General features: G+C 50.0%; 8 protein-coding genes across 8 annotated transcripts; 6 read left to right on the forward strand and 2 right to left on the reverse strand.

Moving 5' to 3' along the window:
* The first annotated feature begins 2,007 nt into the window (after positions 1-2,007).
* BT62DRAFT_263841 (acetyl-CoA synthetase-like protein) lies at positions 2,008-4,733 on the forward strand. The gene is made up of 8 exons (XM_043180288.1): positions 2,008-2,229; positions 2,292-3,090; positions 3,145-3,198; positions 3,254-3,588; positions 3,639-3,865; positions 3,929-4,019; positions 4,079-4,293; positions 4,368-4,733. The coding sequence occupies exons 2-8, from the start codon at positions 2,400-2,402 to the stop codon at positions 4,423-4,425; spliced, it is 1,671 nt and encodes a 556-aa protein (XP_043045247.1). The 5' UTR covers positions 2,008-2,229; positions 2,292-2,399; the 3' UTR covers positions 4,426-4,733.
* A 1,187-nt stretch (positions 4,734-5,920) lies between these two features.
* BT62DRAFT_915593 (uncharacterized protein) lies at positions 5,921-9,929 on the reverse strand (the record flags this gene model as incomplete). The annotated part of the gene is made up of 6 exons (XM_043183951.1): positions 5,921-6,748; positions 6,825-8,530; positions 8,585-8,908; positions 8,964-8,979; positions 9,035-9,127; positions 9,183-9,929. The coding sequence occupies 6 exons, from the start codon at positions 9,927-9,929 to the stop codon at positions 5,921-5,923; spliced, it is 3,714 nt and encodes a 1,237-aa protein (XP_043045248.1).
* Positions 9,930-12,091: 2,162 nt separating this feature from the next.
* BT62DRAFT_881655 (glycosyltransferase family 2 protein) lies at positions 12,092-16,696 on the forward strand (the record flags this gene model as incomplete). Its single annotated transcript, XM_043182678.1, has 6 exons — positions 12,092-12,479; positions 12,530-12,805; positions 12,857-13,442; positions 13,491-14,949; positions 15,002-15,861; positions 15,925-16,696. The coding sequence occupies 6 exons, from the start codon at positions 12,092-12,094 to the stop codon at positions 16,694-16,696; spliced, it is 4,341 nt and encodes a 1,446-aa protein (XP_043045249.1).
* Positions 16,697-17,367: 671 nt separating this feature from the next.
* On the forward strand, positions 17,368-18,908 carry BT62DRAFT_925930 (phosphatase activator). The gene is made up of 6 exons (XM_043184908.1): positions 17,368-17,680; positions 17,765-18,165; positions 18,241-18,430; positions 18,493-18,600; positions 18,659-18,822; positions 18,887-18,908. The coding sequence occupies exons 1-5, from the start codon at positions 17,417-17,419 to the stop codon at positions 18,662-18,664; spliced, it is 969 nt and encodes a 322-aa protein (XP_043045250.1). The 5' UTR covers positions 17,368-17,416; the 3' UTR covers positions 18,665-18,822; positions 18,887-18,908.
* A 1,278-nt stretch (positions 18,909-20,186) lies between these two features.
* BT62DRAFT_990210 (uncharacterized protein) lies at positions 20,187-23,394 on the forward strand. Its single transcript, XM_043190211.1, has 11 exons — positions 20,187-20,768; positions 20,850-20,970; positions 21,033-21,054; positions 21,120-21,198; positions 21,273-21,502; positions 21,581-21,661; positions 21,727-21,754; positions 21,811-21,824; positions 21,886-21,927; positions 22,073-22,097; positions 22,157-23,394. The coding sequence occupies exons 1-11, from the start codon at positions 20,440-20,442 to the stop codon at positions 22,926-22,928; spliced, it is 1,743 nt and encodes a 580-aa protein (XP_043045251.1). The 5' UTR covers positions 20,187-20,439; the 3' UTR covers positions 22,929-23,394.
* A 261-nt stretch (positions 23,395-23,655) lies between these two features.
* On the forward strand, positions 23,656-25,155 carry BT62DRAFT_925932 (NAD(P)-binding protein). The gene is made up of 7 exons (XM_043184909.1): positions 23,656-23,726; positions 23,780-23,854; positions 23,906-23,946; positions 24,002-24,149; positions 24,221-24,615; positions 24,677-24,805; positions 24,873-25,155. Exons 1-7 carry the CDS (start codon positions 23,685-23,687, stop codon positions 25,060-25,062), a joined length of 1,020 nt encoding a protein of 339 aa, XP_043045252.1. The 5' UTR covers positions 23,656-23,684; the 3' UTR covers positions 25,063-25,155.
* Positions 25,156-26,075: 920 nt separating this feature from the next.
* BT62DRAFT_925934 (uncharacterized protein) lies at positions 26,076-26,588 on the forward strand. The gene has a single exon (XM_043184910.1). It carries the CDS (start codon positions 26,337-26,339, stop codon positions 26,535-26,537), a length of 201 nt encoding a protein of 66 aa, XP_043045253.1. The 5' UTR covers positions 26,076-26,336; the 3' UTR covers positions 26,538-26,588.
* Positions 26,589-26,884: 296 nt separating this feature from the next.
* Positions 26,885-27,330, reverse strand: BT62DRAFT_264428 (uncharacterized protein). Its single transcript, XM_043180290.1, has one exon. It carries the CDS (start codon positions 27,259-27,261, stop codon positions 27,022-27,024), a length of 240 nt encoding a protein of 79 aa, XP_043045254.1. The 5' UTR covers positions 27,262-27,330; the 3' UTR covers positions 26,885-27,021.
* Between the last annotated feature and the right edge of the window lie 651 nt (positions 27,331-27,981).

Raw genomic sequence — 27,981 nt, forward strand, 5'->3', positions numbered from 1 at the left:
TTCCAGCCCAATCCATATGCATTGTCAGAATTATGCATTTTGACATCATGCATTGTGAGATAGTCAACTGTATATCCATTTACGGCATTACCATACGAGTCCGGGCCGGTCTTGTGTTCGACTGCGCGTCTATCGTTTACGATCTAATGCAGGCTGTGTCCAAATGACCATCAGCTCTTTCCCGTTGTTTTGCCCAGATCCTCTATCAAACAGCAGCCTAGGCGATAACATAGCCCATCGCAAGTTGATGTGGTCTTGAAATAGCCACCGGTGTCGCGTCCTCGATTGCTAAGCTGGATCCGAGTCAGAAACCCGCATTAAATTTTCTAGATGTCAGAACCATCTGTTGATGCAAAATCTCCGCCCTTGGCCCTTCTTTGCTTCTTTTCTTACTGGCATCTATGAACTCTGGGTCTCCACGCTGAGGACACTTAAATAGACTTGAGAATCTCGACTTCATGGAGCGCATACACGACGCCCATGGGATACAACAAGGCATGTGAGAATACATCCATCTCTATTCTCAGTATCATCTTTCAGTGTCTCTGGGGGACATCGTCCAACGCGTCAATAATCGTGGAAGACTATCTTTCAAGATCGCATAACTCCGAAAACCTCCATGCAATTCTCTGACGAGGGTCAATATTCTCAAGCACTTTGAGCCCTGTATGCAAGAGCTGTGATACTTTCCCGAAAAGCCGAGACAGCTGTTAGCACACATCGGCTTCATCCTTACTGGTATATTTCTTTCTGCTTTTGTTGAATAGGGTAGTTGATTTGTTTTTTTTTCATAGAACATCCTTCAGCTCTCAAGGTTAAACGACCTGCGATCTACCGTATGAGGTCCTCTCCTATGGTCTGCCGACCGTCGGATTGTCGGAGACGTGGGCGGACAAAATCTTGGTCGTGCATCCGCGCTCTGGCTGAATAAATCTCGAGGGATGTTGAACGATACATAGATCGGCTCCGTTGGTCATATCGACTTCCTTTCAACACGAACCATCGAATTTCATACACAGCTCCTTGTTGCTGTGCCTGCGTCGTCACTGTACATTACCTCATGGACAGGAACCGTTATCCTGCATTCAGCCACCCATTACGCAGCTCCAGCGTCTATATTCCCACCCTGCGTGGCGGTGCATTCCTTAGTTTTTCGGATAGGTCCTTGCACGTGGCTGCTATCCCGACAAGTCGCCGTAACGGAAGTCTACACCGTGAGTGGCTTTGTCCTTCTTACCCCTCTCAGCTTTTATTCAATTATTGGCAAATTGTTTTGTCCAGGCAGGCTCAGGCATTTCTGGACCGCAAACGCTGCACTTATCAAGCGGAACGTAGTAGCACTAGCTTGTTGTCGTTGTCAGGATCTGTGGGAACCGCGAACGTGTCGAGTATGTACCTGTCACGTTCACGATATATGTGCTTATGATAATGTGTCTTTTATCAGAGCCTATGTCTCAGAGCAAGCAGTGTAACTGTTACATCATTAGCACAGCTTTCTTCCCCTTCCCCCCCCCCCCCCCCAGCATATATATAGACACCGGAAGCAGGTGCTACTTTCACTCGATGGCTATGCAAATTCTGTCGGTTATCCATCCGAATTTGAGGTGTAAACACTGCGCGTTTTGACTCGTCCTAATCATTCCGATGCTTATATGTAGCTGTGTGGACGCCACCGGACCAGTGCGTACCTTCGGCTTTGGTTTTGGCTTTGGCTCTCTGAGTGACTCGGAGGTCTAGGTCTCTCGGAGTCATTTAGCGGCGTTGCAAATCCGGGGCGCAGCACGCTGATACTTATCTCTTTGAAACACTGGTACCCAGCTAGTTCTGATACAGCCCGTACATTTGCCAGGTCTTCAGGACTCCATGATAGTCGGAAACTGGAACTCACGCACGGCACTGTATTGGTGATTCCTCAGCTGTAGAAGTGTGCCGAGCTGGATATGCTGCATACGCAAGCGTCTCGCTTAGCTGTACCTCGATTAAGCTAGGTGGCGTATCCATAACAGCAACACGAAAGCGACGATGATCCGCAAGGTGGCGAGTTATTAATATATGTTTATAGTGGATTGGGTTTTACAACAGCGCCCATGTTTTCCTCGGCCATCAATGTCGTGACTCGCAAACACTGATAAAGGACAGATAGTGTACCGCTTTCTGCTGTATGTCGCAAGATTGCAGCTCGCCTCGACCGTTCTTGAATCAGTGAGGTCCTTGAGGGTCCTCGTACATGTAAGATCTCGATCATTGTTTTGTACATCTGTATTTCATTGATATGGACCGCCGCTGAACAGGGTAATATCATGATTATGATGCATGATGCGCGCGCGATTTACAATTTCCCAATGCCTTTAAAGACCGTTGCATAGATTCAGTATCCGACTACGACTATCACCTTCAATATGGACTCGGCGAACCTCTTCGGTTCTGGCCTTCGATCCATACACCGTTTTCTGCTCGCTTTGTTAGGCCGATACTTTCTTGCAGCATCACGACAATGGTCAAAACGGACTGTAAGGGACCATTGCGAGATATCTGAAAAGTCACCTCTTTCCCCTCTATCCGCACAGTCTCTGGTTTCCGGCCGTAGTTTTGGTCCCCGTGTTGAAGTACGATTCGAGAGCATCCACAGTGCCTTTCAAGTCTCTGCGCTTATCGATCCCGCGCAAGAAGCTGTTGTGGACCACCTCGGTAATTGCCTTTCGTACGGGGAGCTGGATAGGCTGTCTTTGCGCCTTGCCTCATATCTAAGGTCTCGGGGCGTTGGTCGTGGATCTCTTGTTGGCCTCGTCGTTCAGCGGTCGATTCCTCAGGTGGTTGCTATCCTTGGGGTTCTTCGCGCCGGCGCTGCGTATATTCCCTTAGACGGAGACGTCATAACCGATGATACCCTGAAGGGTATCATGGACACTGCCGATCCTTCCTACATATTGATATCAAAAGGGTGCCTTGCTCGGGCGGCTATGCTGAACCATCCACATGGGTGCTTGGAAGACATCATTGATGTAATCCAACAAGCACAAGATGGATACGTCGACTTTGACAGCCCTATTTCGCGAAGAACTGACACAGCCTACATTATATTCACTTCGGGTATGCACATCGGTTTGAATTCTTGCAACATATTTCTCATTTTTCATGGCACAGGTACTACGGGAAAACCCAAAGGAGTAATGGTGAGTCACTCCAATGTCGTAAACTGTGCGTCGTCATACCATATCTATGACTCAAGCGCGTCGTCCTGACCGAAATTTAGTGCTTTCCCTGGCCCCGGGAAATCTGGGTATCAAGCCGGGAGTCAAGGTTGCGCAACTCATGAACGTTGCTTTTGACATGTGTGCATGGGAAACCCTTGGCTGTTTGATGAACGGGGGAACTCTGTATCTGCGAGGACCGCATCGGTGCGACTGGATCAAGGTCCTGAAGACGGTCGATGTTGTTATTGCCACACCTTCCATACTGGCTCCCCATGATCCTAAGGACTTCCCGAATATACGTGTCGTCGCTACTGCTGGGGAACCTTGCCCTCAATCGTTGGCGGATAAATGGGCTATGCAGACAACGTTCTACAACTGCTGTGGACCTACAGAGGTGCGTACGAGTGTACCGACGCTATGTCAAAGTCTCACGTTTCTTTCCAGATTACTATTGTCAATACCATGCACCGTCACATCCCCCATACAGCTCTCTCCATAGGGAAGCCGACACCTAACAACAGTGTCTATATCCTGGACGACTATCTTCGACCCGTACCTGTTGGAACTGCCGGAATCATGTGGGCTGGCGGGGATGGTGTTTCGAAAGGGTACCTCGGATTGGATGACCTAACGTCCCAGAGGTTCTTGGCAGATCCTTTCAGAGGCGGCAGGTACGTGATGGCACCTTGCTTTCTTATCAACCGCTAAATATCCTAAATTTTTTTTTTACCCAGGAAGATGTATAACACCGGGGACATCGGCAGGTGGAGGGATGACGGCTCCATCGACCATCTAGGTCGCGTTGATGATCAAGTCAAGATCAAAGTGGGTTCTGGGCGTGTTATTTGTGGTTCACTTTTCCTGGCATACTGATTACGATTTAGGGATTTCGCGTCGAGTTGGATGGTGTCAGTGCCGCGATGCTTACTTGTCCCGACGTTACTGGTGCTTGTGCTGTTCTCGTCGGTGACGAGCTCTTTGGTTTTTACACTCCTCCCTCGGTCGGTATTGCTCCTGTCCGAGATGCCGTCTGCAGAATGCTTCCCCGATACTCCGTACCGTCTAAATTCGTATCGCTATCCGCTCTTCCGCTGACAAAGTATGTCCTCCTTTTTTTTTAAAAAAAAAAGAAAAGTCATTGCTTGAATCCTCGTTGACTCTCTGTTTTTGAAGGAACGGGAAAATAGACAAGGCGAAACTCAAAGAGAATGCTGCTGCGCAACGACCCTGATAACAGACCTTGTGATACCCGCTTTATATCCCTTCTACCATACAATCAGCTGGCTTATCTGGGTCCGGTCACCTTAGCAGCTCACATATCTAATCTCTGTTACCCCGAGCAGAGCGTATCGTCGCTGCACCACTCCATGCTATTATTTACTCACGAACACCTAGACCTCGGTGTACAGATGCAGACGCCTACCTACTGTAATGTCTATTACTTGTATACACATCGATACTACTTTCAGGATTATGACACTATTATTAATGGTCTTGTATTTTTTTGCATGTTACATATATTATGTTACGTAGTATGTATTGCTTTTGAGGGTTCCCCGTTTCATGTTGTACGTTCGCGTTCTAAAGGTAGGAGTTATCCATATCGCCCTATAGGCTGCAAGCATTGCTCCAGTCTTCTAGTCATTGCATTAGACGATGACATACCCTCTATTGAAAAAATATACCTTTTCTAAAGTCTTCTTGCGGGCAGTGGGGGAGGGGAGAAGCTGTTTGCCGGAAGAACGTTTCTGCTTTGCCCACGGGTCCCAGCACCCTCGACCCCTCGTTGTAGGCTTCCCACCCCCCCTTGCCTCAATGCCTCAATGCTGTGGTCAGCAGCAGCCCTCAAAGCGTTGGTTTCAGACGCGTGGCGTCGGACACGTGTGCATGAACCCTCATCATGCATCATGATGGAGGATTATATTCGTTCCAAACCCTCGCCGGTCCACGTCCCTCCCATATATTTTTCGGACCTAAAAGCCCGCAAAAGAAAAAAACTAGTGTAGTGTTGCCTATCGCATATCTCAGACTTCTTCTAAAAAAACAACCCACGCACGGTCCTTTCTCCATTGATTGATTGACTGACTGACTGTAACTGCCTGCCGCAATGGAGAGCAAGCACATCTTCCAAATCGGCTCGCCAAGCCCAAGTGAGTGTCGTTGTTTCTATTCTCCTGCAAAAGCGAAAAAAGACCAACACCGACACCGATAAGAAGATAGCAAGCAAGCATTCAAATGATCCTATGAATAACCCACAAATGGAGGCTTATCATCACGAAAAAAGGACCGTACAGTGGCGGAACAAGATGTGGGCAAGTACACTTACTTACAAAGGGCAGCTCAGTAGTATCACTACAGATAAGCGAGAACGAACGCCATATCCTACTCCGTCGCATTGAGAACGATAACAAGTCCGAGTCCTTATCCCTCCAACGTAAGAGATAAAGAGATAAAGGGAAAAAAAAGTGCTGGGGTATTATGTTCAATGTGTGAGTAAAGAATACAATTGATGTACTTAGACTGTCCTAGTATGCTATTAATAATGACGGCAGGGTGGGTTTCCAGCAGAGCGGGTACATTTCAGTTCCCCCTTTCTCTGCTGGCTCATAAAGTTTTAACGGTCCAAAAATAATGGGAGAACAAAAACAAGCTTTGAAGAGATATAAATCCAAAAAGAAAAAGAACGTCAAGGAGACCCCTAAACAATGGAGGGAAAAAAAAAAAGTTCATGTTCCAGCTTTCCAGCTCGACGGTGGGGGCCTTCGTGGACTATTACTGCCGCTGCTGGGTCTAACTGGATTAGCAGGCTGACTGACAGTTCGAGTCCTGGGATTCGTAACACCCTGTCCACCAACCATCGACGGCCGCTGCGCTTGCGAAGGAACAGGCGGCACCGGGGGGACGTACGCAGAGTCTCTACCACCCGTTCCCCGACCGCCACCACCACCACCACCACCAGTCCTACGCCGATTGCCAAACGACTCTCCATACACGCTCTGCGAAGAATTCCAAGCGGTCCCACGACCTCCACCACTACCACCACCATACTCGCTCCGTGCCCCACCTCCATACATGGACTGGGCCGAAGGGAATATCATCGAGCCAGCAGAAGACCAGCCACCGCCCATACCATACATCGACGGGACACCACGACCACCACCGTACATGCTCCCCCCACTGTTAAAGCCGATAGCAGAGGTACGCTCCCACTCATCGCCAGCAGCAGCCATAGCCTGCTGCGCCACCGCCATTTGATAAGTCTGCTTTGCATACATCATAGCTTGCTGGTGCGCAGCGAAAAAGGCAGGATCGCCAGGGGGAGGCGTAGGCCCCATGAACTGCGCGGGGCTGAGCATCCCAGGGTTGCCCATACCCATCGCCATCTGCGGCCACCCGTTCCAACCAGGTGCGGGCCCACCGAATCCCATCTGCATAGACATCGGCCTACCCATCACCGGTCCCAATGTACTCATCCGCGCAGAGTTTATCTGGCCGATAGGCGTATCCTCTTCGTCGTCAACGATAGGTCCAGGTCCATTAATGACATTGCCCAGCTAAAACAAAGCAAAGCATATCAGTTTCAGATTCACAAGCGTCGACAACCCAAAAAAAAAAAAAAAAAACACACACCTCAATAGCAGCCTTCGCTTCATCTCTCCGTCGATCTCGCCTTCGCGTTTCGTCATCCTCCGGCTTATTCTTGCCTTTACCCGGAACAGCCGCGTCATCCTCAAAGCTGACACTACGACGCTTTGCATGTCCCTTGGGACCCAACCCCAGACCGCTAGCGCCTCCACTCCATTGCTCCCCCTTGGACTCACGTCCGCTGGTCGTACTTGCAATATCGCTTCCATCCCTCGGAGTTAACGGAGCACGTCCACTGCTCGAATCGCCCGTAGAACTCGCTGGACTCTCCCGCAGCGTAGCAAAAGGCTTCGTAGGTACAGGGAACATTGCTACTTTTGGTGACGCAGGGATCGACATCAAAGGCATCATTGAACTGCTGCGCGGCCTGGAATTATTACCTGCGGAATTAGGAACTGCGGATTTCGGTACATTAGGCACGGAGGCGCTCGCGATTTTCGTATTCTTCGGAGGAGGAGCACGAGCTAGTGGAAGAGGAGGGGGAGTAGCCTTGACAGGAGTACTGTTTGCAGGAATATCGGAAGAAGCTGTCGTTGGACTGGCTGGAATGACAGTACTACTACGTTGCCGGGGTTGGGATACATCAACACCACTGATACTCGCAGCACCCTTCTGTTGCTGGGGACGAGAGGTGACGCTGAAAGACGGTACTGGTGTACGACGAAGAATAGGAATCGGGGGAGAGATCGACTCAGGAGGCGGCGCCGCCTTCCCTCTACCCTCCGTCTGATCATCAGAATCTTCTTCGTCCATCTCGTCCTCCGTCGTCTCCTCATCCTCCGCCCTCATTCCCGGAAAGCTCTTCTTCTTCCCAGGGAAAACCTTCTTAGTGAGCTCCTCTTCTTCCTCGCCCTCTTCCTCGCCATTCTTACTGATCAGCCGAATCCCGCCTCCCAGCATACGCGCTAATTCATCCATGTTATCATCCGTGGATCGAGTTCGCACCGAGGGATTATCACTAGACGTCCGACGGTGCCCAATTTGTCGAATTGTGCTGTGCGGATCCGTGGGAGGATCTGTCCATAGCGTGGGTGTCTGCACCGGTCTCGCAGGAGTCATTTGAACACGGTCTGAAGACGCGGTGCTGCGTCTGCCAGAAGGAACAGATGAGGACGTGGCAGAACTCAAGGACGCAGCACTACTTGCTGAACTCATCATTACCTTGCCGAGACGTTCGTTCAGACCCTCTCTAACAGCGGACTCCGCCGTCTCTTTGCGCACGGGAATCGTCCTCTGTGGGACAACAGGGGAAGGGTCCACGCTCAAGGTCCTTGCAGCCTTCACTGGCGAACCTGGTGGGGAGACGAATGGAGCGGGAGGGGAGGTTGACGTGATAGGCAGTGTCGGTGGCGTCATTGACACGGGCGACGAGACCAGGGTTTTGCCAGGGGTGAATGCAGGCGAAGGGGCAGATGTATTGGGCCCAGACTCAAGGGGACGGCGATTGGGGCCCGTGAGGGTATTAATGTCAATCAAAGGTTTTATCGCGCGAGCAGAAGATTGGGAACGGTTGGATTGCTGGGACATGGAACTACCTGGGCGACGTGGGGGAACGAGGGAAGCGAGCGGCGCATCATCCTCTGAATCAGACGTATCGGAATCCTGAGAGACGACAATGCTACGACGAACTGTAGCCGGAGGATTAGACACGGAAGAAGCTTCACGTATGTGCCGTGACTGTCGTGAGGAGTCTGGCAGGTAGTTGCATTAGAGACGCAAGCATGAATCAATGTCTGAAACCATACCTGCACCAGGATTCGAATTGGCAATTAGACTCGCTCGTTGTGCTGGAGCACTGGGGGACGCTCCGCTTGTCGACAAGCTGGCACGCTTGCGAACGTCCGGATTCGACACCGACGCGGGCATTCGGGGAGGAGGTTGTCTTGGAGGGCGAGAATGTACGTGAGACGAGGAAGAGGATCCATGTCCAATTTCGGACTGTGTGGCTCTGGCTTTCCCACCTCTTGCTTTCATGTGTTGCGTAAGTGTACGTCTGCGACCAAGGTTACTCTTCGTAGCACGACCATCGTCAGAGTCGACTTCTGACGATGAAGCTGATTCATCTGAATCTGAATCATATACCAGAGACGACAGCCTCCGACCGTCCAGAGGGTTTCGGCTCACCGATCTTGACGCGATTCTAGCATGAGGAGGTTGCTGCCGCGGACTAGGTGGAACGTTGGGCAGTCCTTTACCTTGATCATGCTGTGGCCCTGGACTGATTGACCTAAAGGAAGGAACAGGGGATCCTGCAGCGCTTCTGCGGGCCTGAGCTTCTCGAAAGGCGGCTACAGATATACGTTGTGAAGAGTCGGAGGCAGTACTGGCATTCCGAGGACGCACTACCGGTACCGCCGGTGGCTGCAACGAGGCCGCGGATGCTGTAGAACGCGCAGGTGATGGCGGACGAACGTGACGGAAGGACTTGAGATTAAAAGAAGATTCCGCGTCGATTGGCGGAGAGAGTGGCGAAGAAGCGGCAGGTTTCGCCGTTTGCAAAGCTGATTTCGTCGGTGTAGAATTCTGAGATTTCGACCAGTTAAAGAAAGGTCGTTTTTGAGTATTGGAAGGCGTTGGAGAATCTGAATGAGGGTATCGTCTATCACTGGGTAAAGAGCGCGTGGATAGCGCGCTTTGTGGGTCACCGTAGGTAGCGAATACGGACCTCTTCGTCGGTGGTGGTACAAGGCGGTGAGGATCTGCCTCCGCATCTGACATCGCCCCACTGTTGAGTCCCCCTAGGTACCCTGGCCGCGCCCCATCACCGGCATAGTCTGTCAAGTTCGAGACCGTCGAGGATGATGCTGCCATCTTTTTCCGACCAAATGGAAGACGAAGCTTGCTCGACGAGGCCCCCGCTGATGGATAAACATTCATAACTGAAGGTCTTGCAGCATCGCGAGGGTGCAGGAGGTCTCGCCCACTCGGACTTGACGGCAGCGACCTGTCCGTGTGTATGTACTCGGACGTCGGCGATGACAAGGCGGATTCGAACTCTGAATTCAAGCTGTTGATGCTGGGCGAGCCCCTCGTCACGTCACCCTTCCTCGCTGCCTTGTTTTTCTTCGAAAAAATTCCAAGCAAAGGCATGGCGGGAATCTGACGACTTCTGCACCGCCAACAATTGAGTAAGCGATGGCATATGAAGCAAGGCGAGAGTACCTGTATCCGTTTTCCCAATACGCTCGTCGTCGCTGGCGACGATGGAAAGTGGCTCTCCTGCCTGCAGAGTAATAGACAGCGCAACAAAACGTTGGCGAACGAAAGAAGGGCAAGGGTCGAGACGTCTAGCTCGGCACGTGGCAAGGCGGCAGTAAATGTCCCCAATAGGAAATCGCTGTTTTTTTCGGTTTCAGCTTCCTCCTATGACACCGCCGTGCAAAGCGGTGAGTCTGTCTATTGCGACTGATTTATTAAAATAAAGTGAAGATCTTCCTATTGCCTATATATTTCCCTGGCCTCCTTCTCCTCCCCCCTCCTTCGCTGGTACGCGACTGGTTTTTCCCAAGCTAAAGGTACTCCTTTGCCTCCCCCCCTTTTTGTCATATGTGGCATTAGTTCCGTAAACACGTTCCAGCTGGAATGTGGGGCAGCCGGTTGCATTTCTCTGGTCTTCTCTCTTAACGACATCACGACATCATGCCTTCCACTTCATGACGACGATTGTGTGGCTAAGATTTACTACTTAGTCCAAGCTCTGGGACGATGCCCCTTCTATCTGGTGTTGTCCCGACCGCCTGATCACGATCGTGATAATCTTTCTGTCCGTGATGGTTGCTCTTTCGGGTTGTTACCCGGGGACGTCCATGCGTGGGGGACACGCCACTAAACGGAGAGAATGTAGAATTAATATTGGAGGTACATAGCACAGCGATCCCCGTCTGTCTGTCTCCCGCCCCACTCCTTCTGCGATGGAGTACGCAACATTAACGCAATAATGCGGTAATTTGTGAGAGAAGCACACCTAATCGATGATTCTCTGAGGCTTGTCCGATGACTTTCCGTCATTGCCCTCGTTCTCGAATACGATTTGAGCTAGGCTACTTCCTGCGTCTTCCCCCCCCCGGATGATTCTGACCCCCTTCTTCTCTCAATGCACCCAAAGGAGCATTTAACCGAGCCTCGTATCACTCTGATGCTGTGATCGCCGGGACTTCTGAGCGGAGACCCACTTTCTCCAGATCTAGGTGCGAATCCCTTCCCCGTATACATCTTTTGCGTGATAATTATTGAATATTGTTTTGTTTGCCAGGGTCGATCGTCACTCAATGTAAAAGAGACAAACAATAACTGTCTTGCCCTTGCACGGTAGTGGAACACGAATCGAGGAGGGTACGGAGTTCACTTGGCTTTGCGCTTTGCGGGATTAGGCTAGCTCCCGTCAGCGGAGTATACGTTGAAAAAAAAACAATGCTCACCATTCTACCTATGTACTAGTGGATGACGATCGTACGGTGCTCTCCGCGTCCCTCGAATTTCTGATATAGGGGATCTTCTATGTACTATCGACAATCTCCGTTCTATCTAGAACTAGTGGCGATAATGACGTGCAAATCTACAGTGGCGCTCTTGCATGACCTTGAGGGAATCTGTAGCAGTGTCTTCATCAGGTTCTTTCTACCCGGTTCATTGGACGTCATAGCTGAATTCGGAGAAGTAGAGGTAACTTTATATTTGGGTGGTCAACCCCATGCTCTCGACAATGACCTTGCAGGTTCTGTCCATTACGAAGGTACGTGATTACCGGGGGTGCGAGTGAAATGTCCAAGAAAGTGGTAACGAGAGTGTGACAATTCACATGTCGTCGAGAATGGCGACGGTACCGGTATAACAGAACTCCCGCTTTTGTTTCCCACAGAGATGGGTGTGTTTTTCCCCCGAGCTGCCAAGGCCCAACGTAAAGACAACCTCAAGCTGTAGAACATCAACCTGTAGTGATTGAAGGACGAGGAACACTAATAAATACGCCACAAAGAAATCCTGCGTTTGTTAAAAAGCATACGGACCTGACCTCTTGTAATTGAAACCATTAGCCCGTCGTGATGGGAAGTTTCCATTCTGGGCCTAGTTGCCAGCCGAAAAGCCCGGCTAAATTTTGTCACAAAGCTTCCACATTTAGACACCTCCAGTCACTCGTCCTCGTCGACATTTGTCATTGTCAGACCTTCACCGCCCTGCTGTGGCTCACTCTCTTAACGAACGCCGCTCATTGTCTCACTCAACCTGCTCGAGGCAGGAATTAATCCTCGATCATGGAATTTCCCACTCAGCGACGACCGCCACGCTCAGCTCGTCCTGGCCAACACAGCTCGCAGGAGCAACCCCCGCGAAACCAGTTCTTGCCCTCAGAGGGATCTAGAGGCAACGTATCCTTTCAAAATGTAGAGCAGGGCGACCGCCATAGCGCGCTTGACCAGCAGCGTCAGCGTTCGTTGCCATCGGCATACCAGAACAACCAGTTTTCAGCGGACGTAGAGGCATTGGACAATGGTGCGGACCCAGCAAGGGTGGGAAGGAAAAAGAGCCTTGTGAGGCCTGACCGTGAAAAGATAGAGCCTGGCCACAGGCAATGGCATTACCGAAGTCATGTCGCCCAGTTGGAAGAAGAGGGCACGGGCAGACTGGGCGTTATACCCTCAAGTGAGTGTAAATTTTTTGCAAAGTCTTCCTTCTCAATAGTCTCGGATTAGCAACGGGAAACTATCCTCAGACGGACTTGCGTAGAGGAAAGTCAATTCTTGGTCGCGACGAGGATGTGCACGAGTCAGGTCTTTCCTTGTTCAAGCGCGGCACGACGTTGCGTCGGAAGCGGCAAGTTACCTCGCCATCGCAGTCACCCATGCTCCCACAGGAAAAGCAGAGGACGGGGTGCCTGGGCGACTTTGCACCTGGCCCAAAGGGACCATGGATGGTATACTGTTACCTGTTGACATGCTGGATCCCTACTCCTCTAATGCGAGCATGCGGTGAGTTTACTTCTACTTGCATATACATTTATTATCTCATTCAGTGATCAGGTCTGCGGAGTCCCGAACAACAGCGCGCTTGGAGGGAAAAGATGGGGCTGATTAGCATTATTATGATCCTCATGGCGGGTGTTGGATACATCACTTTCGGGTTCACCGAGTCCGTCTGCGGTACACCGGCCAATCGATACCACGGAGGTGCCATCGGAGACTCATACATCGGCAAGGGCTCCATCACCATCCACGGATATGATTACGATGTTTCCACATTCAAGCATCCCGCAGTTGGCACCTTCAATGGCGAGACGACCATTCTCGACGACTGGCCGGGCTTGGCGGGTAACGATGCGTCATTCTTGTTCCAAGTTACAAACGAGAACTGTCTCGGTATCATTACCAAGGCATCATCGTCTAGCATCACTGGAAGCGGCGACACCCTCGACTGGTATTTCCCGTGCAACATTTTCGATCAGGACGGTTCATCGGGTGTTAACCTTACGGACTATGAGGATTCGACAAATTGTCATGCGAATTCGACCGCCCGTTCGGAATTCAAATCAATGAAGGCCCAGGGCGAGGTCTATTTCACATGGAATGACGTTCGCAGTACAACTCGAAATCTTGCGGTTTATGAACAGTGAGCAGCATTTATATGGTATGAAGCTGTTATTGAAAAAGTGAAAAGGAATGTCCTTGATCTTAACCTTCTCAACTGGCTCAGCGGGGCCCAAGTAGATTACCCGTCAATCTTCGACGAAATGAAGACAGCCAACGGTACATACAATGGTCGGGATCTCACTATGATGTTGATGCGCACCAAGCAAGAAGATATTGGTCACTGCTTACAAGATGTCATCACCATCGGCTTTATCGATACCAACAGTATCGGTTGCGTTGCATCCGATGTCGTTTTATACCTTTCGCTCATTTTCATTGTTGGAGTGGTTGTCATTCGTTTCGGCATGGCTGTGTTGTTCCAGTGGTTCTTCTCGTGGAGACTGGGCAACTTTCCCAAGGAAACATACGACCAACGCATGCAGCGATCGCAGGAAATCGAAAACTGGACTAATGATATTTATCGGGCCGCTCCCAGCGAGTATCGACCGAACGTCAGCAAGCATGGTCTTCGGAGCAATAAGAAGGGCTTCTTGCCCAGTACTTCTCGCTTCACACCTGCTGAGAATACACTCGGTAGACCCACGACTGCGTACGGTATGCTGGATTCCTCGTCGTCTTCGAATTACAAGAGGTCGGTTTATGCGCCGTCTGTGAAGGGCACTGGGAAAGCTCCGGCGGATTCTGCTAGTTACCGTCCGTCAAAGAGCGTGGTCTCTTTGGGCGATCGTAGCACGTTCATCGAGAGCCCGTGTCCCTTCCCTCTGCATAACGTCGTTCCCCAGCCCCCTCATGACTTTGAACCGTTCAATTTCCCTCTGGCGCATACCATATGTTTGGTCACGGCTTACTCAGAATCCGTAGAGGGTTTGCGCACGACCCTGGATTCTTTGGCCACGACGGATTATCCGAACAGTCACAAGCTAATTTTGGTTATCGCTGATGGAATGGTCAAGGGTGATGGGAATGATAAGACAACTCCGGACATCTGTTTGTCCATGATGAAGGACCTCGTCATCGCGGCGGACGATGTTGAGCCGCACTCTTATGTCGCCATCGCTGACGGACACAAGAAGCATAACATGGCCAAGGTGTATGCTGGGTTCTACGATTATGATGATGCTACCATCGAGAGGTCGAAGCAGCAGCGTGTCCCTATGGTCTTGGTCGCCAAGTGCGGTAATCCTCTGGAAGCCAACGAAGCCAAACCGGGTAATCGTGGAAAACGGGACAGTCAAATCGTGTTAATGGCCTTCATGCAGAAGGTGATGTTCGATGAACGGATGACTACCTTTGAGTACGAGTTCTTTAACTCGATTTGGAGGGTAACGGGTGTCAGTCCGGATCGGTACGAACTTGTGCTTTGTGTCGACGCTGATACGAAGGTCTTCCCGGATTCGTTGACGCGTATGGTATCTTGCATGGTGTGCGATGAGGAGATTATGGGCTTGTGTGGTGAGACTAAGATTGCGAACAAGGCTGAGACGTTTGTGACCATGATGCAAGGCATTTATTTGTTTTTTTTTAAAGTCTCTATTCCATTTTGATGGCTGATTGGGGGTTTTGTTTGTAGTATTCGAGTACTACATTTCTCACCATCTGACAAAGGCTTTCGAGTCGATGTTTGGTGGTGTCACTTGTTTGCCGGGTTGTTTCAGTATGTACAGGATCAAGGCTCCGAAAGGCGATTCAGGTTATTGGGTCCCGATCATGGCTAACCCGGATATCGTGGAACATTACTCGGAAAATGTCGTCGATACCCTGCACAAGAAGAATCTTCTGCTTTTGGGAGAGGATCGGTATCTTACCACGCTCATGCTCAAGACCTTCCCTAAACGTAAAAACGTGTTCTGTCCGCAGGCGGTCTGCAAGACGGTGGTCCCTGATACTTTCCGCATCCTGCTTTCACAGCGTCGACGATGGATCAACTCGACGATTCACAATCTGTTCGAGTTGGTTTTGGTACGGGATTTGTGCGGTACATTCTGTTTCTCGATGCAGTTCGTCGTTGGTATGGAGTTGGCTGGTACCCTTGTTCTACCCGCTGCCATCGCATTCACGCTTTATCTCATTATCGTGTCCATCATCCCGGGAGGCACGAATACGACCATCCCGCTTATTCTACTCGCCATCGTGCTCGGTCTTCCTGGTGTCCTGATCGTTATCACATCCCGCAAGATCGCGTATATCGGTTGGATGTTGGTGTACCTCCTGTCGCTCCCCGTCTGGAACGGTATTCTCCCTGCGTATGCTTTTTGGCATTTTGATGACTTCTCTTGGGGTCAGACCCGGAAAGTCGTTGGTGATAAAACGGGTGCTCATGGGGATAAAGAGGGGGAGTTTGATTCGACGCATATTGTGATGAAGAGATGGGCCGAGTTTGAGAGGGAGCGTCGATGGAAGAGTGGGACCCAGTCGAGGGACTCTACGTATGAGAGGAGGTATGCTTCATGTTTTTTTTTTTTTTTTCATCTGTAAAGGGCGGTTGCTGATTCTTTTTGCAGGACGGATAGTAATCGATACTCTATTGCTTCGAATTCGGATACCTTCCATCCATCCTCTGCGGCATACGATGGTAGCACGGTGGAGTCTGCCGCTTTCTCCCCACGACAGCGTCATGATAGCAATGCGCTTCTCATGCTTCCTGCGCCTCTTTCTGTAAATCGTGCAACGACGTCATCTGCTGCGTCGTCCGTTGGAGTGTCGCGGTCGAGTGAAGAGAACGTGTACTTGGACGCGGCAGGATCTGGTTCCAACCTTCGGCTTGTCCCGAGTGTACAATCTGCCGATCAATACAGCGATTCGTACGAGTCGAGTAATAATACGTCGACGGGGGTACAGTCCAAGCGCTATTCTACACCTCCGCCAGAGCTGCGATACGAATCACCTGTTCCTCGTCTAGCAACACAGGGTTTCCGGAGCAACACTTCATCGGTGGAAGGGCCTAGCGGAAGTGGGAGCGGGAGCAGCAATCCATTTTATACCATGACAACGTCACCTACGTCTTACGATGAACACAACCATCTGTACTCACCAGCGGAATCGGAGGATACAGTCGGCGGCGGCGGATACCGGAGTGGTGCTGTTCGTGGCGGTGTGCGATTGACTGACAGTGGGCCTGTGCCTCCCCCTGAAGGTGTCCGTCGTGTATCGAGGCCAGCTGGTGGACGACGGTCTTCGTCTCAAGTGCCTCAGAATAGGTATTCACGAAACTCGACGGTGTTTAGTCTTCCGCCTGGTGCTGCGGCGCCTCAGCACGGTTTTGGAAACAATTAAACGTATTCCTTGTGGTTTACGGACGTACTTTTTTTTTGTTTTTTTCGCTCTCGTTGTGTGGACTTGATCTTGCAATGCCTTTTTTTAATGATACCTGACGTTTTTCTCTCCATCCATCTATCATCATCATCATTATCGTCGTCGTCGTCGTTGTCGTCACCCCACTCGTTTCGTAGCGTATGTGTTAATAGCTGACTGACTTTTTTTTTTTAATAAAGAGACGTTGTAGAACTCCCTCTGCGATTTATGTGAGTGCCGTGGGATTTTGAGATGGTGAGCCTGGAGGTGGTTTTGTTCTGTTTGTCTGTACGAGTGTTTGGATGGTATGGGTGACTTTGGGACGGATCGAAGCTCTGGTACTCTCTTTTTCGCTTTTGTTCTCGTCGGCAAGTGGTAGTAGATATTATGCTAGTAGTCGGAATCCCCAAATTTTGATAGCCATTTCTGACTTTTGCTCAGGTTCAGTTGAATTTCTCCATCCTATTAATGGTCTGCAGGAATATGTGATGAATGAACTTGGAAGGATCAGAACAGGCCATGGATATATCGACGAGTAATACGCTCAATTTTTACCTAGGATACGCAAACATGTCATTCTGGAGTCGGGCTTTCATTCTGGAATCCGGACCGCAGCTGAGGCTTCCAAAGTAATCAAATGCAAACAAAGGCACGTTGTTTCCGTCTCTGCTGCTTCTCTTGTCGAGTTCCCAACAATCCACGATGGCGGCTGTATCTCTATCTTCGTCGCCAATAACGCAAGTATCGCAGACGCCTGTCGCGGCACATACCCTCCAGCCGCAACTGCTAACACGACTCTTACTGGATCTACGAGGGCGACGATTCGAGGTCGACCGGGAAACCATCATGAACCTTCCGGAATCTGTGTTGCTATGCCTGTTTCCAAATGGACTGGTGCTGAGCCGGCAGAGCGTCGCCGTAGATGGTGGCGATGGCGAGGAAGAGGAAGAAGTGTATGCAGTAGACGTACGTCGCACGCATGCATGCATGCATGCACGCGCCCAGGGTGGCTTAATAATAATGAAATAACTGACGGACGCCCCCCTCCAGTTCGACCCGGACTGCTTCCAATACGTGCTGTCTTTCTTCAGGAATGCCTCCGAGACATTCTACGGGACGTCCAGCTCTCCCGGCCTCTTCGCTGCCCAGCAGCACCTCCAAGACCTGCCGCCCTCACCCGAATTCGGCCCGCCGCCCTCGCAGAACCCGCTCCTCTCCAAGCAGGCGATCATCGTCCTCCGGGAGGAGCTCGAGTATTTTTCTATACCGCCCAAGAACGGTAAGGCGGCGACGGACGCGAATGGGATCGCGAACCAGCCTATGGTGGATTTGAAGTTCCAGTGTGGGCAGTATTTGATGGAGAAACGGAATATTTTCACGGCGCTGCAGCGGAATGTGAACAAGGAGAATAACGTTGCGGAGCAGCACCTTATTGATATGTTGTGTATGAGGTGCGTATGTTTTGATGGAGGTGGTAGTAGGGTGGCTGAAACCGGAACTTTTTTTTTTTTTTTTTTTTTGGGTAGTGGGTTTGATAGAGAAGACGAGTGGGGGTTCCGGGCTCTCGAGCCGTCACGGTGTTGTATATCCTCCATAGCCCTGGTGCTCCTCAAAACGGGAATTCAACATCATCCGAATAGCGAGACGCCAGTTGATATAGATTACCATCAGATGGCGACCGCACAGAAGTTGCTGCTGTTTTGGAGAAAACCTGCTGTGTGTTTTTTATTTTTTATTTTTGCTCTCTTTTGGGTTGGTTGGGCTGACTTGGGTTGTAGCGCAAATGCTGGTGGGACGGGATTGACGTGGAGTTGCCGGCACTGGGTGAAGGACAGAGCGATATAAAGCTGTGGGCTCGACGCGTCTGGACGTTGGAGCTTAGTTTGGTGAGTGATCATTCTTTTTTTTATCTTTGTTGTTTTTCCTGCCGCTGATGCTAGATAGATATAACCATATACCCTATTTCTCGGAGTTTCTTTGTATCTAGCATGGACAACGCTATCGTATACCGCAGTGCATTGTAATGACCATAACGAGTGGCGTCGGGAAATGGAAGACATGAGTATCGATTGGCGCTGAAGATTTCGGATCGTTGTGATTCGCAGAAGGTGTGGTTTGATGATGATCTGGATGGATGGTCACCGGGTTCTGATGACTACCGTTTCTTTGTAGATTTTTTTTTACCTCGCCGGCCGGAAGATTTTACTCAAAAAGTTTTGTTTTGCTAGGGAAGGGCGAGATGCCCCTGAGCTCTTTACTGATGATCTCTTTGCTGCGAGGGCGGAGGTAAGGTATCGGGCATGGTACGCGTGTGCGTCGTCCAAGGCACATGAAATCCCTGAGATGTAGTCGGGTGGACCAGAGCTATTCTTTTTTAGATGAAGCTCGAATCTAGCAGCTTATCTCGCCAAAGTCTCGAGGGCCCTGATGTTTTTTTTTTTTTCACAGCCATGGCTTTCTGTCCCCGTGAGTGAAGTAAAAAACGAAGCGAGAAAATAATCAAGAGTTAGCACATGCGCTCGAATCATGACTCATAAGTTGCCGAATCATAGCCGAAATCTTTCAGTCCTTTTTCATTCTCGCAAGATAGGCCTGCAAATTGGGCCGACCTATCGCTTTGGAGATTTCTGCTGCATAGAGTAACATTGCTACTGTCATCAACCCTCCTCAAGGTGCGTCCTTGTCGCATCATTTAGCCCCGACAGCCTTTTCATTTGTTGCTTATTTCGGTCCTGATGCTATTATTATGGGTCCGTAAAGCGCCTCCTCCTATCACGTCGACAGGCCATTAACGCTTTTCTTGGGAGAAAAGTGCTTTATTATTAATCTCGCTCGCTCGGGACTGGGCTTTTCCGTCTACGGACCAGCCGCAGCAATTTCTCTCGGGGTCGCGGGGGGTATGTATGTATGATGTTTAGCGCTGTTGGATGGATGACCTGCTAACTTTGTTGTCAGTTCGGTCCCAAAACTTGCCGACGACATGGGAGTCTCTCTATCTTTACACCCACCTTGATGAAGTTTTATAATTTTTCAAGTTAAGGTTCTGGAATTTGTTATGCGCCGAAGTCTGTCTGGTGAGTTTTGGCCTCCGCATTGCACCTGATTTGAGCCCACTGTACATAGGAGAGATTTTCTTACCGCTGACTGCGTAACCCGGAATGACGCCCATTTCCGCTCCACCATGCTTACGAGCGCGAGGTCCTGGGAAAGCCGGCATTTTGTGTCCTTTTTTTTGGGTACCTGAGCGCTGGGGAATGGTCAAAAAGGTACTACTAAATGCCCTTGACAACGATTGTGTTTCTGCTACATCCGATATGAAACATGTATGTACTTTGCGGAGGCAACGCGACAAGAATAACAGAAATGGCAACCTCCGGGGGTGGGGGGGAGGGAGTGATGGGAACGGATGTGGGATGACGGCATGAATGATTGAGCGATCCATTGTGATACATTTTGTCTTAAAACTCCGCTCGTCCCCCTCTTCTTTCTTCTTCATCCAGCGATATTAGATTACGGATTTCCGTTGTTCATATTTATTGCGCTCTCACATTCTTTCACTCTTACCACGACTACGACCGTCACCACCCTGGTGACTCTTCCTAACAAGACTTTGGCTTGACTTGGACATATCGGGTGGCCTTAGGGTATTGGGCTGGCTGACTGGCTGGCTGGCTATGAGCAGGAGTATTTAGTCGGGGTCTTTGTCTATTCACTGCGCGCTAGGCATGTCTTCACCACCACCACCACCACCACCACCACCACCTCTTACACCGGCACTTCCTGAAATCGTCGTCGAGGCTGGTTCTCCTCCACACGATGGCCCCAACGCCGACGTCGATGGCTCACCCAAGTCGTCCTCCAGCGCACTCTCCTCATCCGACGAGGGCACCCTGTACGACAAGCACCGACACAAGCTCTCAAAGTACCACGACCACGATTTCCTGCGGGGCCTGGCGGAGTGCGGGAGCGGGAGCGGGAGCGAAAATGGGGGCAGCGGGCGCTTCAAGGTCGTCGCTGGAGACGAAGCAGCGAGTATCGTTCGAAGTTATGCTGGGTAAGTCCATCCACAAAACCATGCCTCCTCCCCCTCTGACTTTGTTTACCTAATCCTTCCCCTCCCCCCTCTCACCTGCAGGAGCACAGTCGATGTGCGAGCAGCGCAGTTGCCCAATCTCAATCCGGTCGTGTTCGCGTTCTCGACGTATACAGCTGGCGGCCGGAAAGTTGTTGATTATTACAAGACGTGGAAGGGGATCGTGAGTAGTCGTCGCGTCTTGGTCCGTTTTTCGTATTGTCGGGGGCTGATTTCGCTATTTAGCCCAAGGCGCATCGTCAGAAAGGTATGCATGGCCCACAGTTAATGGAATGGGGCCCGAGTTTCTCTGATCCTCTGATTATCGGTCAGGCCAACGGAAGACCGACTTTTTGGACTCCGAGTTCAAGAGGGTCGTTAAGAATCTCGACAAGGAGTACAAGCGTCTGTCGTGCGTGTTTCTTTTGTCGAACACATTAAAATAATAATGCTCACTCTCACGAACGTGGCCCTCCCCCGTACCAGTACCGCAGGCTCGCCATCTGCTTCCCCGCAACAGCTTGGGATCAACAAGCCCCTCCCGAATTCTCCCCCTCCTCTCATGCGCCAATCATCATCATCAATATCTGCCAATGTCAAACAAGCCCCCCAATCGCCAACACCTACCACCGCAATGAAACCGTTACCGAAACCGCCAGCACTCAAACTAGTAGATGAGCCCCCACCTTCTGGTGGCCCTCTGACGGCGAGACCGAGTAAGTCCATGCGTTACTGTCGATCGCTTCCTTTCCTTTTCCTTTCCTTTCTTTTCCAGCCCTGACGGCTCTTATTAGACATTCCTCTTGTAGTTTCTGATAGTGTCGTATCGCTACCTTTCCTTGGACCAATTAACGGCTTAACCGTCCACGACCCGTGTAAGTCCGTCGGTCATCAGCCGTGATTGGCTTCTCCCGCTGACAGAAGACCAAATTGAATACAGTGCCACTGAGACTCGTGAACCCGGATCTGTACGTACTCTACTGTTTGGGTCCGGCATCGATTGTAACCCGTGTACACACCACAGGAAATCACCGACTGGTATGTCCAACTAATGTCCTTTCGGCGCCTCTCTGGTTTTGGAAATTAACCTTTTCGCTAGATCTATCATCATCTTCACGTTCGGATCAAGCACAGCATGCAGGTGAGTTTGAGTTTGGGGGGGAAGAAGTTTTTTTTTTGGTCTTGCTGCTGTACTGACCGATGGGTCTTTTTTTTTTTTTTTTTTCCTTCAGGTGAATAAGAGCTCACTTTCGTTTTATTCTTTCCTCCTTATTCGTGATTGGCAGGCAAGCACCGCAGGAGCAAGCATAGGTAAGTTCAGAGGACTCATACGGGACTGTCTCACGCATCTGAACGTCGGCGTTTATCAGGATGGCTTCGGCCGATTCTAGGCACTCCAAAGGCTCCAGAACAGCTTCTGACAGTGGCTCAAGCACGCATACATCAGACGAAGGACAAGGATACGATTCTGATTCTCCAGAGATCTTAATAGTCGTTGTAGACGAGAACAACAAGGATCTTCCGACCTGGCACGGGTGCGCACCTATCAACTTTTTTTTAAAAAAATTATACATCTTGACAGAAAAACTTATACTATGCGACAGCCTCGAAACCAACACAGGATCAACGCCACAACAGCCAGCTCGAGCGCCGAGCGTGCGAAGATCACCTTGGGACGGGCCATTGGCGAACACGAATGGCGAGGTGAGGCACTACGGAGTGCGCCCGGGCCGGTTCGAACATTCGGATGATGATGAGGAGGAGGAGGAGGAGGAAGAAGAGCCGCCGCTCGTGCCTCTCCGATATGCCCTCAGCCCCCAACCACCGCGTACGCCTCCACGTGCGATACCCCAGACCGGGTACATGTACGCGCCCAGCACGGCCTATGCCGCATCGTTGTACAGCAGCAGCCCCTACGCCGCCTCCACGGCGACTTTGACGTTCTCCCCGCCCCCTCCTCCGCCCCCCTACCCCGGCTCCGGCCCGTACCTCTCCCCCGCGTCCTCTTACCAGAACCTCTCCTCCCCGTCGTTCTCCATCATCCAGAGCCCAGACTCGTTCCGGAGCTTCGGCGCTGCACCTTGGGTCTCGGCGGAGGAGTTCCATCGGTATTCGAATGCGGCTACGACGACTTTTCAATGACTTCGGAATTGGGACCTTGGACCTTGGGACTTGAGTTGACCACCATCATTTGCTTGCTTTTTGCGTTCTTTTTTTTTTTTCTTTCCCTTTATATTTTTGCTTTTTGTTTTTTTTTTTTTTACGGACGAGTTTAGTGTAGGTATATTCCCCACCTCCCCTTGGTGGGTAGTGTATTTTATTTTATCTTTTTGAGTGTAATGGTAGTGTTTGGGTAATGATGGTATGATGGTGTGATTTGTTGGGATTTGGGGGTGGGAGTGGTGTGGTGGTCGAGGTGATCGTCGATTGTAATTCAATCAATCTTGAAGGACCCAATTTGGAACCGAATACCGACCGGCAGACGCTCACACGCTTTGATTGAGCGTTCTGCCGATCCCCAAGCTTCTTCTAGTCGACAGAGATTTTTTTTTGGATGTCGAATAGGAAGTTGTGGTTTATTGATATCTGATGTTCAAATTAATTTCTTGGACAAAGAGCCGGCTTGCTCCCTCCCTTCGAGGCAGATACGGCTGAGTGTGCGAATGATGCTTTTCTATCTAACAGAGAGCGGATGCGCAATAATATGCTGGAGTGTTCGACGAAACACATGACTCTCGCAAAAACGGGCGTTGAATTCCTTCCTGATGGGGGATAATGGTCCGGTTACATACATACAGGAATGACGTCATAGGCGATCGCGTTTATATATATGACGCAACAACAATGACGAATTCGTTTGATATTCCTTTTCCGTTTTCCCAGACCTTATCCATTGCCATGTCTCTACCAACGACCGTAGATGCAGTTGCGATATCCAAGGCAGGCTCTACAGGCTCTGTTTCGTCGCAAGACCTTTGTTCAATCGCTTTCAGACTGGAGACTTTGATGTCATCGAGAAGGCTACACTGCCTTTTCCAAAAGTCCATCCTGAGGACATCGTTGTAAAGGTATGTCTCTTGTCCGGTATAATCCAGAATATTCTCTATAACATCTTTCAGGTGGAATACTTTGGTGTCAACTTTATCGATACGTATTATCGGTCTGTACATCTATGAATCAGAATCTCTTCCCTCATTCTCACGCGGTCGTCACAGGAAAGGGCTGTACCCCATTGAAAAATTCCCCGCCGTCCTGGGAACAGAATCAGCAGGAATCATCGCTGCCCTCCCAACCGACGAAACCGTCCTGAACGACCCCGATTACAAGAAGAGGAACTACACCATAGGCAGTAAAGTCCTCGTCGTGCGTATCACACCCTAATTACCCCCCAAGACCCAAGGCCCACTAACGGAAAAACTCCCATCTGATTGAAGTACGGGCTGGGCGCGCACGCGACGTACGTCTCCGTCCCCTGGACAAAAGCGCACGCCGTCCCAGACTCCATCGGGACCAACATCGCCGCCGCGTGCGGCGTGCAGGCCCTCACCGCTCTGACCTTCCTCACCGAGTCGTACAACGTCAAGCAAGGCGACGTCATCCTCATACACACCGTCGCCGGCGGCCTCGGTTTGCTCATGACCCAGCTGGCGAAGCACCGCGGGGCCACTGTCATCGGTACGACGTCGACAGAGGAGAAAGCCGAGTTTGCGAAAGCCAACGGTGCTGATCATGTTATCCTTTATCCTGTGGAAGATACGGTTGAACGCGTGCTGGAGATTACGAAGGGTGAAGGTGTTCATGCGGTTTTTGATGGGGTCGGGAAAGACACGTGAGTTACGCTGGTTAGCCTGCCTGTCCCTTGCTCACTCTGATTTTGGAAAACTGTGTAGATTTGATAATAATTTGAAGCTGCTGAGGCGAAAAGGCACGCTGGTGTCTGTCGGTAACGCGTCTGGCGCCGTTCCGCCAAAGTCTCCGTTGGTGCTGACAAGTGGGAACTTTGCCCTCCTGCGCCCTACGTATGTCCTTCCCTGTTTTTTCTTTTTTTTTTCGAAGGGGTTTCTGATATATTTTCTTTTTTACTAGGATGGGTAATTATATCGTGACGCCGGAAGAAAAGTATCACTACACCACTGGGGTATTCGACCTCATCGCGAAGGGAGTTTTCAAGATCAATATCTTTAAGGAGTATCCTTTCACGGCAGAGTCTGTCCGACAGGCACAGAAGGATTTGACGGGCGGGAAGACTATTGGGAAACTATTGATAAAGGTGTGATTATTATATGGGTGATAATCGAACGAAATACAAAGGAGATTTTTTTTGTACATTATTTCATTTAACATGCGTGTAATCTGACTTGGATCTTGGTCGACGATTAGAGTGATTTAACGGCAACTGCGAGGCGGCGGGGAACGGCTTGTGGCGCATGAGCACTGTGTGTTACTGGAAATATTTATTCCTTGTCTATATATCGAGCTTTCAGTGCCCAACTTTCATAAATTCGCAGACGCTCTTACCATCTGCAGTAAACTTTACCTGTGTGCTGTTTTCTGCCAAGGTCCGCGCTCTCTGAACACGAGGATTTTCTGGAAACGACATCGCAGTGTGCGAAGATTTCTTGATGAGAGCGCGATAATATGAGATTTGAAAATCCTTGCAAAAGAAAGAGAAAGAAAAAGTGGAAGTGGGTTATCAACTGGATCCATGGAACAGTCATTCTCGCCTCTGGATCACCAACCTGAACGTACGTCATGCTTCTCAGCCGCGGGCACAACCGCAAAAGCCTGACTGAGAGAGGGTGTGAACCTGGTCCAGACTATTCGGGAGTCGACCATGAATCACGGGCAAAAGTGTCATCATTCAGAGACTTTACATGGGAAAGATTTTTTTGTGTGAAAGGACTCTTTGGACCTCCCTTTGAGATAGGGTCAAGTGAATTTGCGGTTGCTTGAGATGTTGTTGAAGAATCGACTGACTGACTTTTGCCAATGCAACGGTGCAGTTGACTATGAACATGCCTCCAACATGCAGGCTTCGCGGGGTGATTCCATTGCTCTGAGGCTGTTTCCAGCATAGCTTCGTGTACTTGCATCATCCTGCAACAGTCTCCTCTCGAGGTGAAGAGTACGATCCATCAGCTCGCTATCGCTCAGTCATAGCAGTGTAATCACTTAACCATCACCCCCTAATCACGAAGTCATTCCTTTTTCGTTCCCAGCGAGGATGAATTTCATCCTGATGACGCTCTCCCAGGTCTTCCGAGCCTCGTCCAACACCCACAATGTTCTCTCGTATCACTCGAGCTCGTCGATGTCATCTTCACTGACATTATTTTTTGACATTCTCCATTGCAACCCCACACATCAACGCTCTCAAACTTTCCAAAACACAAAGTTGGGCCACCGGCTACGATCACATATTCAAAGCCCTTATTGACCTCTTGGCTTCCCATCCCTCTACTCGGCAAAGCTTTCTTCCTCTCCTCGCGAATCTTCATATCAGTGCTATCAAAAAAGCCCTGTTCTTTCGTTGATCATGTTTTCTTAGACATGGTATCTTTGAGATGGAACACTAGGATCTTGTCGGCCGTCGCCCTGGATATATCGGGGCCAGGGAAGGAAGGACTTGAGTTGGGGATTGACAAAGAGTTTCGCAAATACCAAAACGACGGATTGGATATCAAACTTAGTGTCTTGCATCGCGATCGTGAAGCTAAAGCCCTATGCCCTATAAGAAAGAGATATGTCTAAATTTTAAAGATCATTCGTCCGTGTTGTAAGTAGAGAGCAGAGTAATGTAACAGAGGATTAGTATTAGCCTCTCGAGAGAGAAACGTTCTACTTAAATACATTTCGTATTACTTCGAGATCTTTCTACGAGATACTAAATAAGTCCGGATCACGATCCAAGTCAGCTGCTGCTGACTGGCATCGTATCTTCGAGTACGTTCTCGTACTCGCTCGGGATTGCTATCCCAACAGTCCGTACCTAGTTGCCTAGGCGTTCCGCTATCTCAACGTGCATCTGAGCGATTGATCGGGCCGAAAGTGATCGAAAGTGTTTCTCCCGCCACGAGAAGAACGCACGCACCCCTACTAGTAAAGTGATGTGCAGCGGACCCGCAGGAATGAGGTCATCAATAGCATGATTTGGGACAGTCAACATCTCGGGACGTTATATTATTGTTGCCCTTCAAGCCCGAGAGATGTCAATGTCTGGTGGGCAGGTTGGTTATTATGCATTGGGTCCACTGCAAGGATGTGAAAAATGATGGTAGATTGTTACGCCCCACGCGAGGCTCGAACTCACAACCTCAGAAGAATTGGAATCTATTTTCTGCAGCAAGGAATGACCTCTCCTAAAGCAGCCATTCATCATGCCAAAACTAGGTATATCTGATGCTCTATCCTGTTGAGCTAGAGGGGCACAGAAGCAGATGAATGGACATGAGGTTGGTGGATATTTTAGGATCATGGAAGAAGGAAAGATAACATGGGAAAAGCTGTGGAGGCCGTGTGATGAGCCTATGACAAAGTGCCGGCCCAACCTATTTTGAATGTCATGAATCTTTTATCATTCCACAAGGCTTCTGCTATGTTGCCAAGGAAAGAAACCTGTCTCTGCAATCTACTGGCAGCAGGGAATGGGTGGCGAGAGAATGTGATACAAACGTGAAGTTGAGATCAACTGTCAATAGATGTGCCATGAGGAACCACCTACAAAGCACTGACTGACGTTTCCACCTGCTCCTGAGATGTCAGCAGAGACAGTCGAGCACATCGCTAGAGGCCCATACTGAAAACGACCAGGTTCCGTACCTCGTAAACTTTGCACACATGGGCAATTGTTCATGCCAAAGAACATTGTAGATACTAAGTATCTCAGTCCCAGTGCGAGAAGAGCATGCAGTGCTCCTGGAAGGATAAAGTTGTCATGCATCTTTGGATCAAATAGCATGTCTATGCTTCCACAGAAGGAAGGAAGCTATATTTATGAAAGTGATGTGCAGTACTCCTGAAGGAATAAGGTCATTAATAGTATGCTTCAGCAGGGGGAGTCAAAGTGTCAGGAAGTTATGTTAATTTGCCATTGAAACCCAATGAGGTTTGGTATTTTAATACTGCCAGATGAAAGATGCATTTGAAGATTGTGAAAAATTGATGCAGTATGTGTCCTATATATATATAGGACTAT

The sequence above is a fragment of the Guyanagaster necrorhizus genome (genome assembly GCF_019112545.1).
Source record: "Guyanagaster necrorhizus MCA 3950 unplaced genomic scaffold BT62scaffold_2, whole genome shotgun sequence".
Classification (NCBI taxonomy): domain Eukaryota; kingdom Fungi; phylum Basidiomycota; class Agaricomycetes; order Agaricales; family Physalacriaceae; genus Guyanagaster; species Guyanagaster necrorhizus.

Bases quoted from the DNA above. Each gene is read 5' to 3' on its own strand.
- BT62DRAFT_264428 (XM_043180290.1), bottom strand. From the start codon at position 27,261: ATGATCCTAAAATATCCACCAACCTCATGTCCATTCATCTGCTTCTGT.
- BT62DRAFT_990210 (XM_043190211.1), top strand. From the start codon at position 20,440: ATGTCTTCACCACCACCACCACCACCACCACCACCACCTCTTACACCG. The intron at 21,055-21,119 runs GTATGCATGGCC...ATTATCGGTCAG, and splicing joins CAAGGCGCATCGTCAGAAAG to GCCAACGGAAGACCGACTTT. The intron at 21,928-22,072 runs GTGAGTTTGAGT...CGTGATTGGCAG, and splicing joins GGATCAAGCACAGCATGCAG to GCAAGCACCGCAGGAGCAAG.
- BT62DRAFT_925930 (XM_043184908.1), top strand. From the start codon at position 17,417: ATGGCGGCTGTATCTCTATCTTCGTCGCCAATAACGCAAGTATCGCAG. The intron at 17,681-17,764 runs GTACGTCGCACG...GCCCCCCTCCAG, and splicing joins AAGAAGTGTATGCAGTAGAC to TTCGACCCGGACTGCTTCCA. The intron at 18,431-18,492 runs GTGTGTTTTTTA...CTTGGGTTGTAG, and splicing joins TGTTTTGGAGAAAACCTGCT to CGCAAATGCTGGTGGGACGG.
- BT62DRAFT_925932 (XM_043184909.1), top strand. From the start codon at position 23,685: ATGTCTCTACCAACGACCGTAGATGCAGTTGCGATATCCAAG. The intron at 23,947-24,001 runs GTCTGTACATCT...CGGTCGTCACAG, and splicing joins TTTATCGATACGTATTATCG to GAAAGGGCTGTACCCCATTG. The intron at 24,806-24,872 runs GTATGTCCTTCC...CTTTTTTACTAG, and splicing joins TTTGCCCTCCTGCGCCCTAC to GATGGGTAATTATATCGTGA.
- BT62DRAFT_263841 (XM_043180288.1), top strand. From the start codon at position 2,400: ATGGACTCGGCGAACCTCTTCGGTTCTGGCCTTCGATCCATACACCGT. The intron at 3,091-3,144 runs GTATGCACATCG...TTCATGGCACAG, and splicing joins CTACATTATATTCACTTCGG to GTACTACGGGAAAACCCAAA. The intron at 3,589-3,638 runs GTGCGTACGAGT...GTTTCTTTCCAG, and splicing joins ACTGCTGTGGACCTACAGAG to ATTACTATTGTCAATACCAT.
- BT62DRAFT_925934 (XM_043184910.1), top strand. From the start codon at position 26,337: ATGGTATCTTTGAGATGGAACACTAGGATCTTGTCGGCCGTCGCCCTG.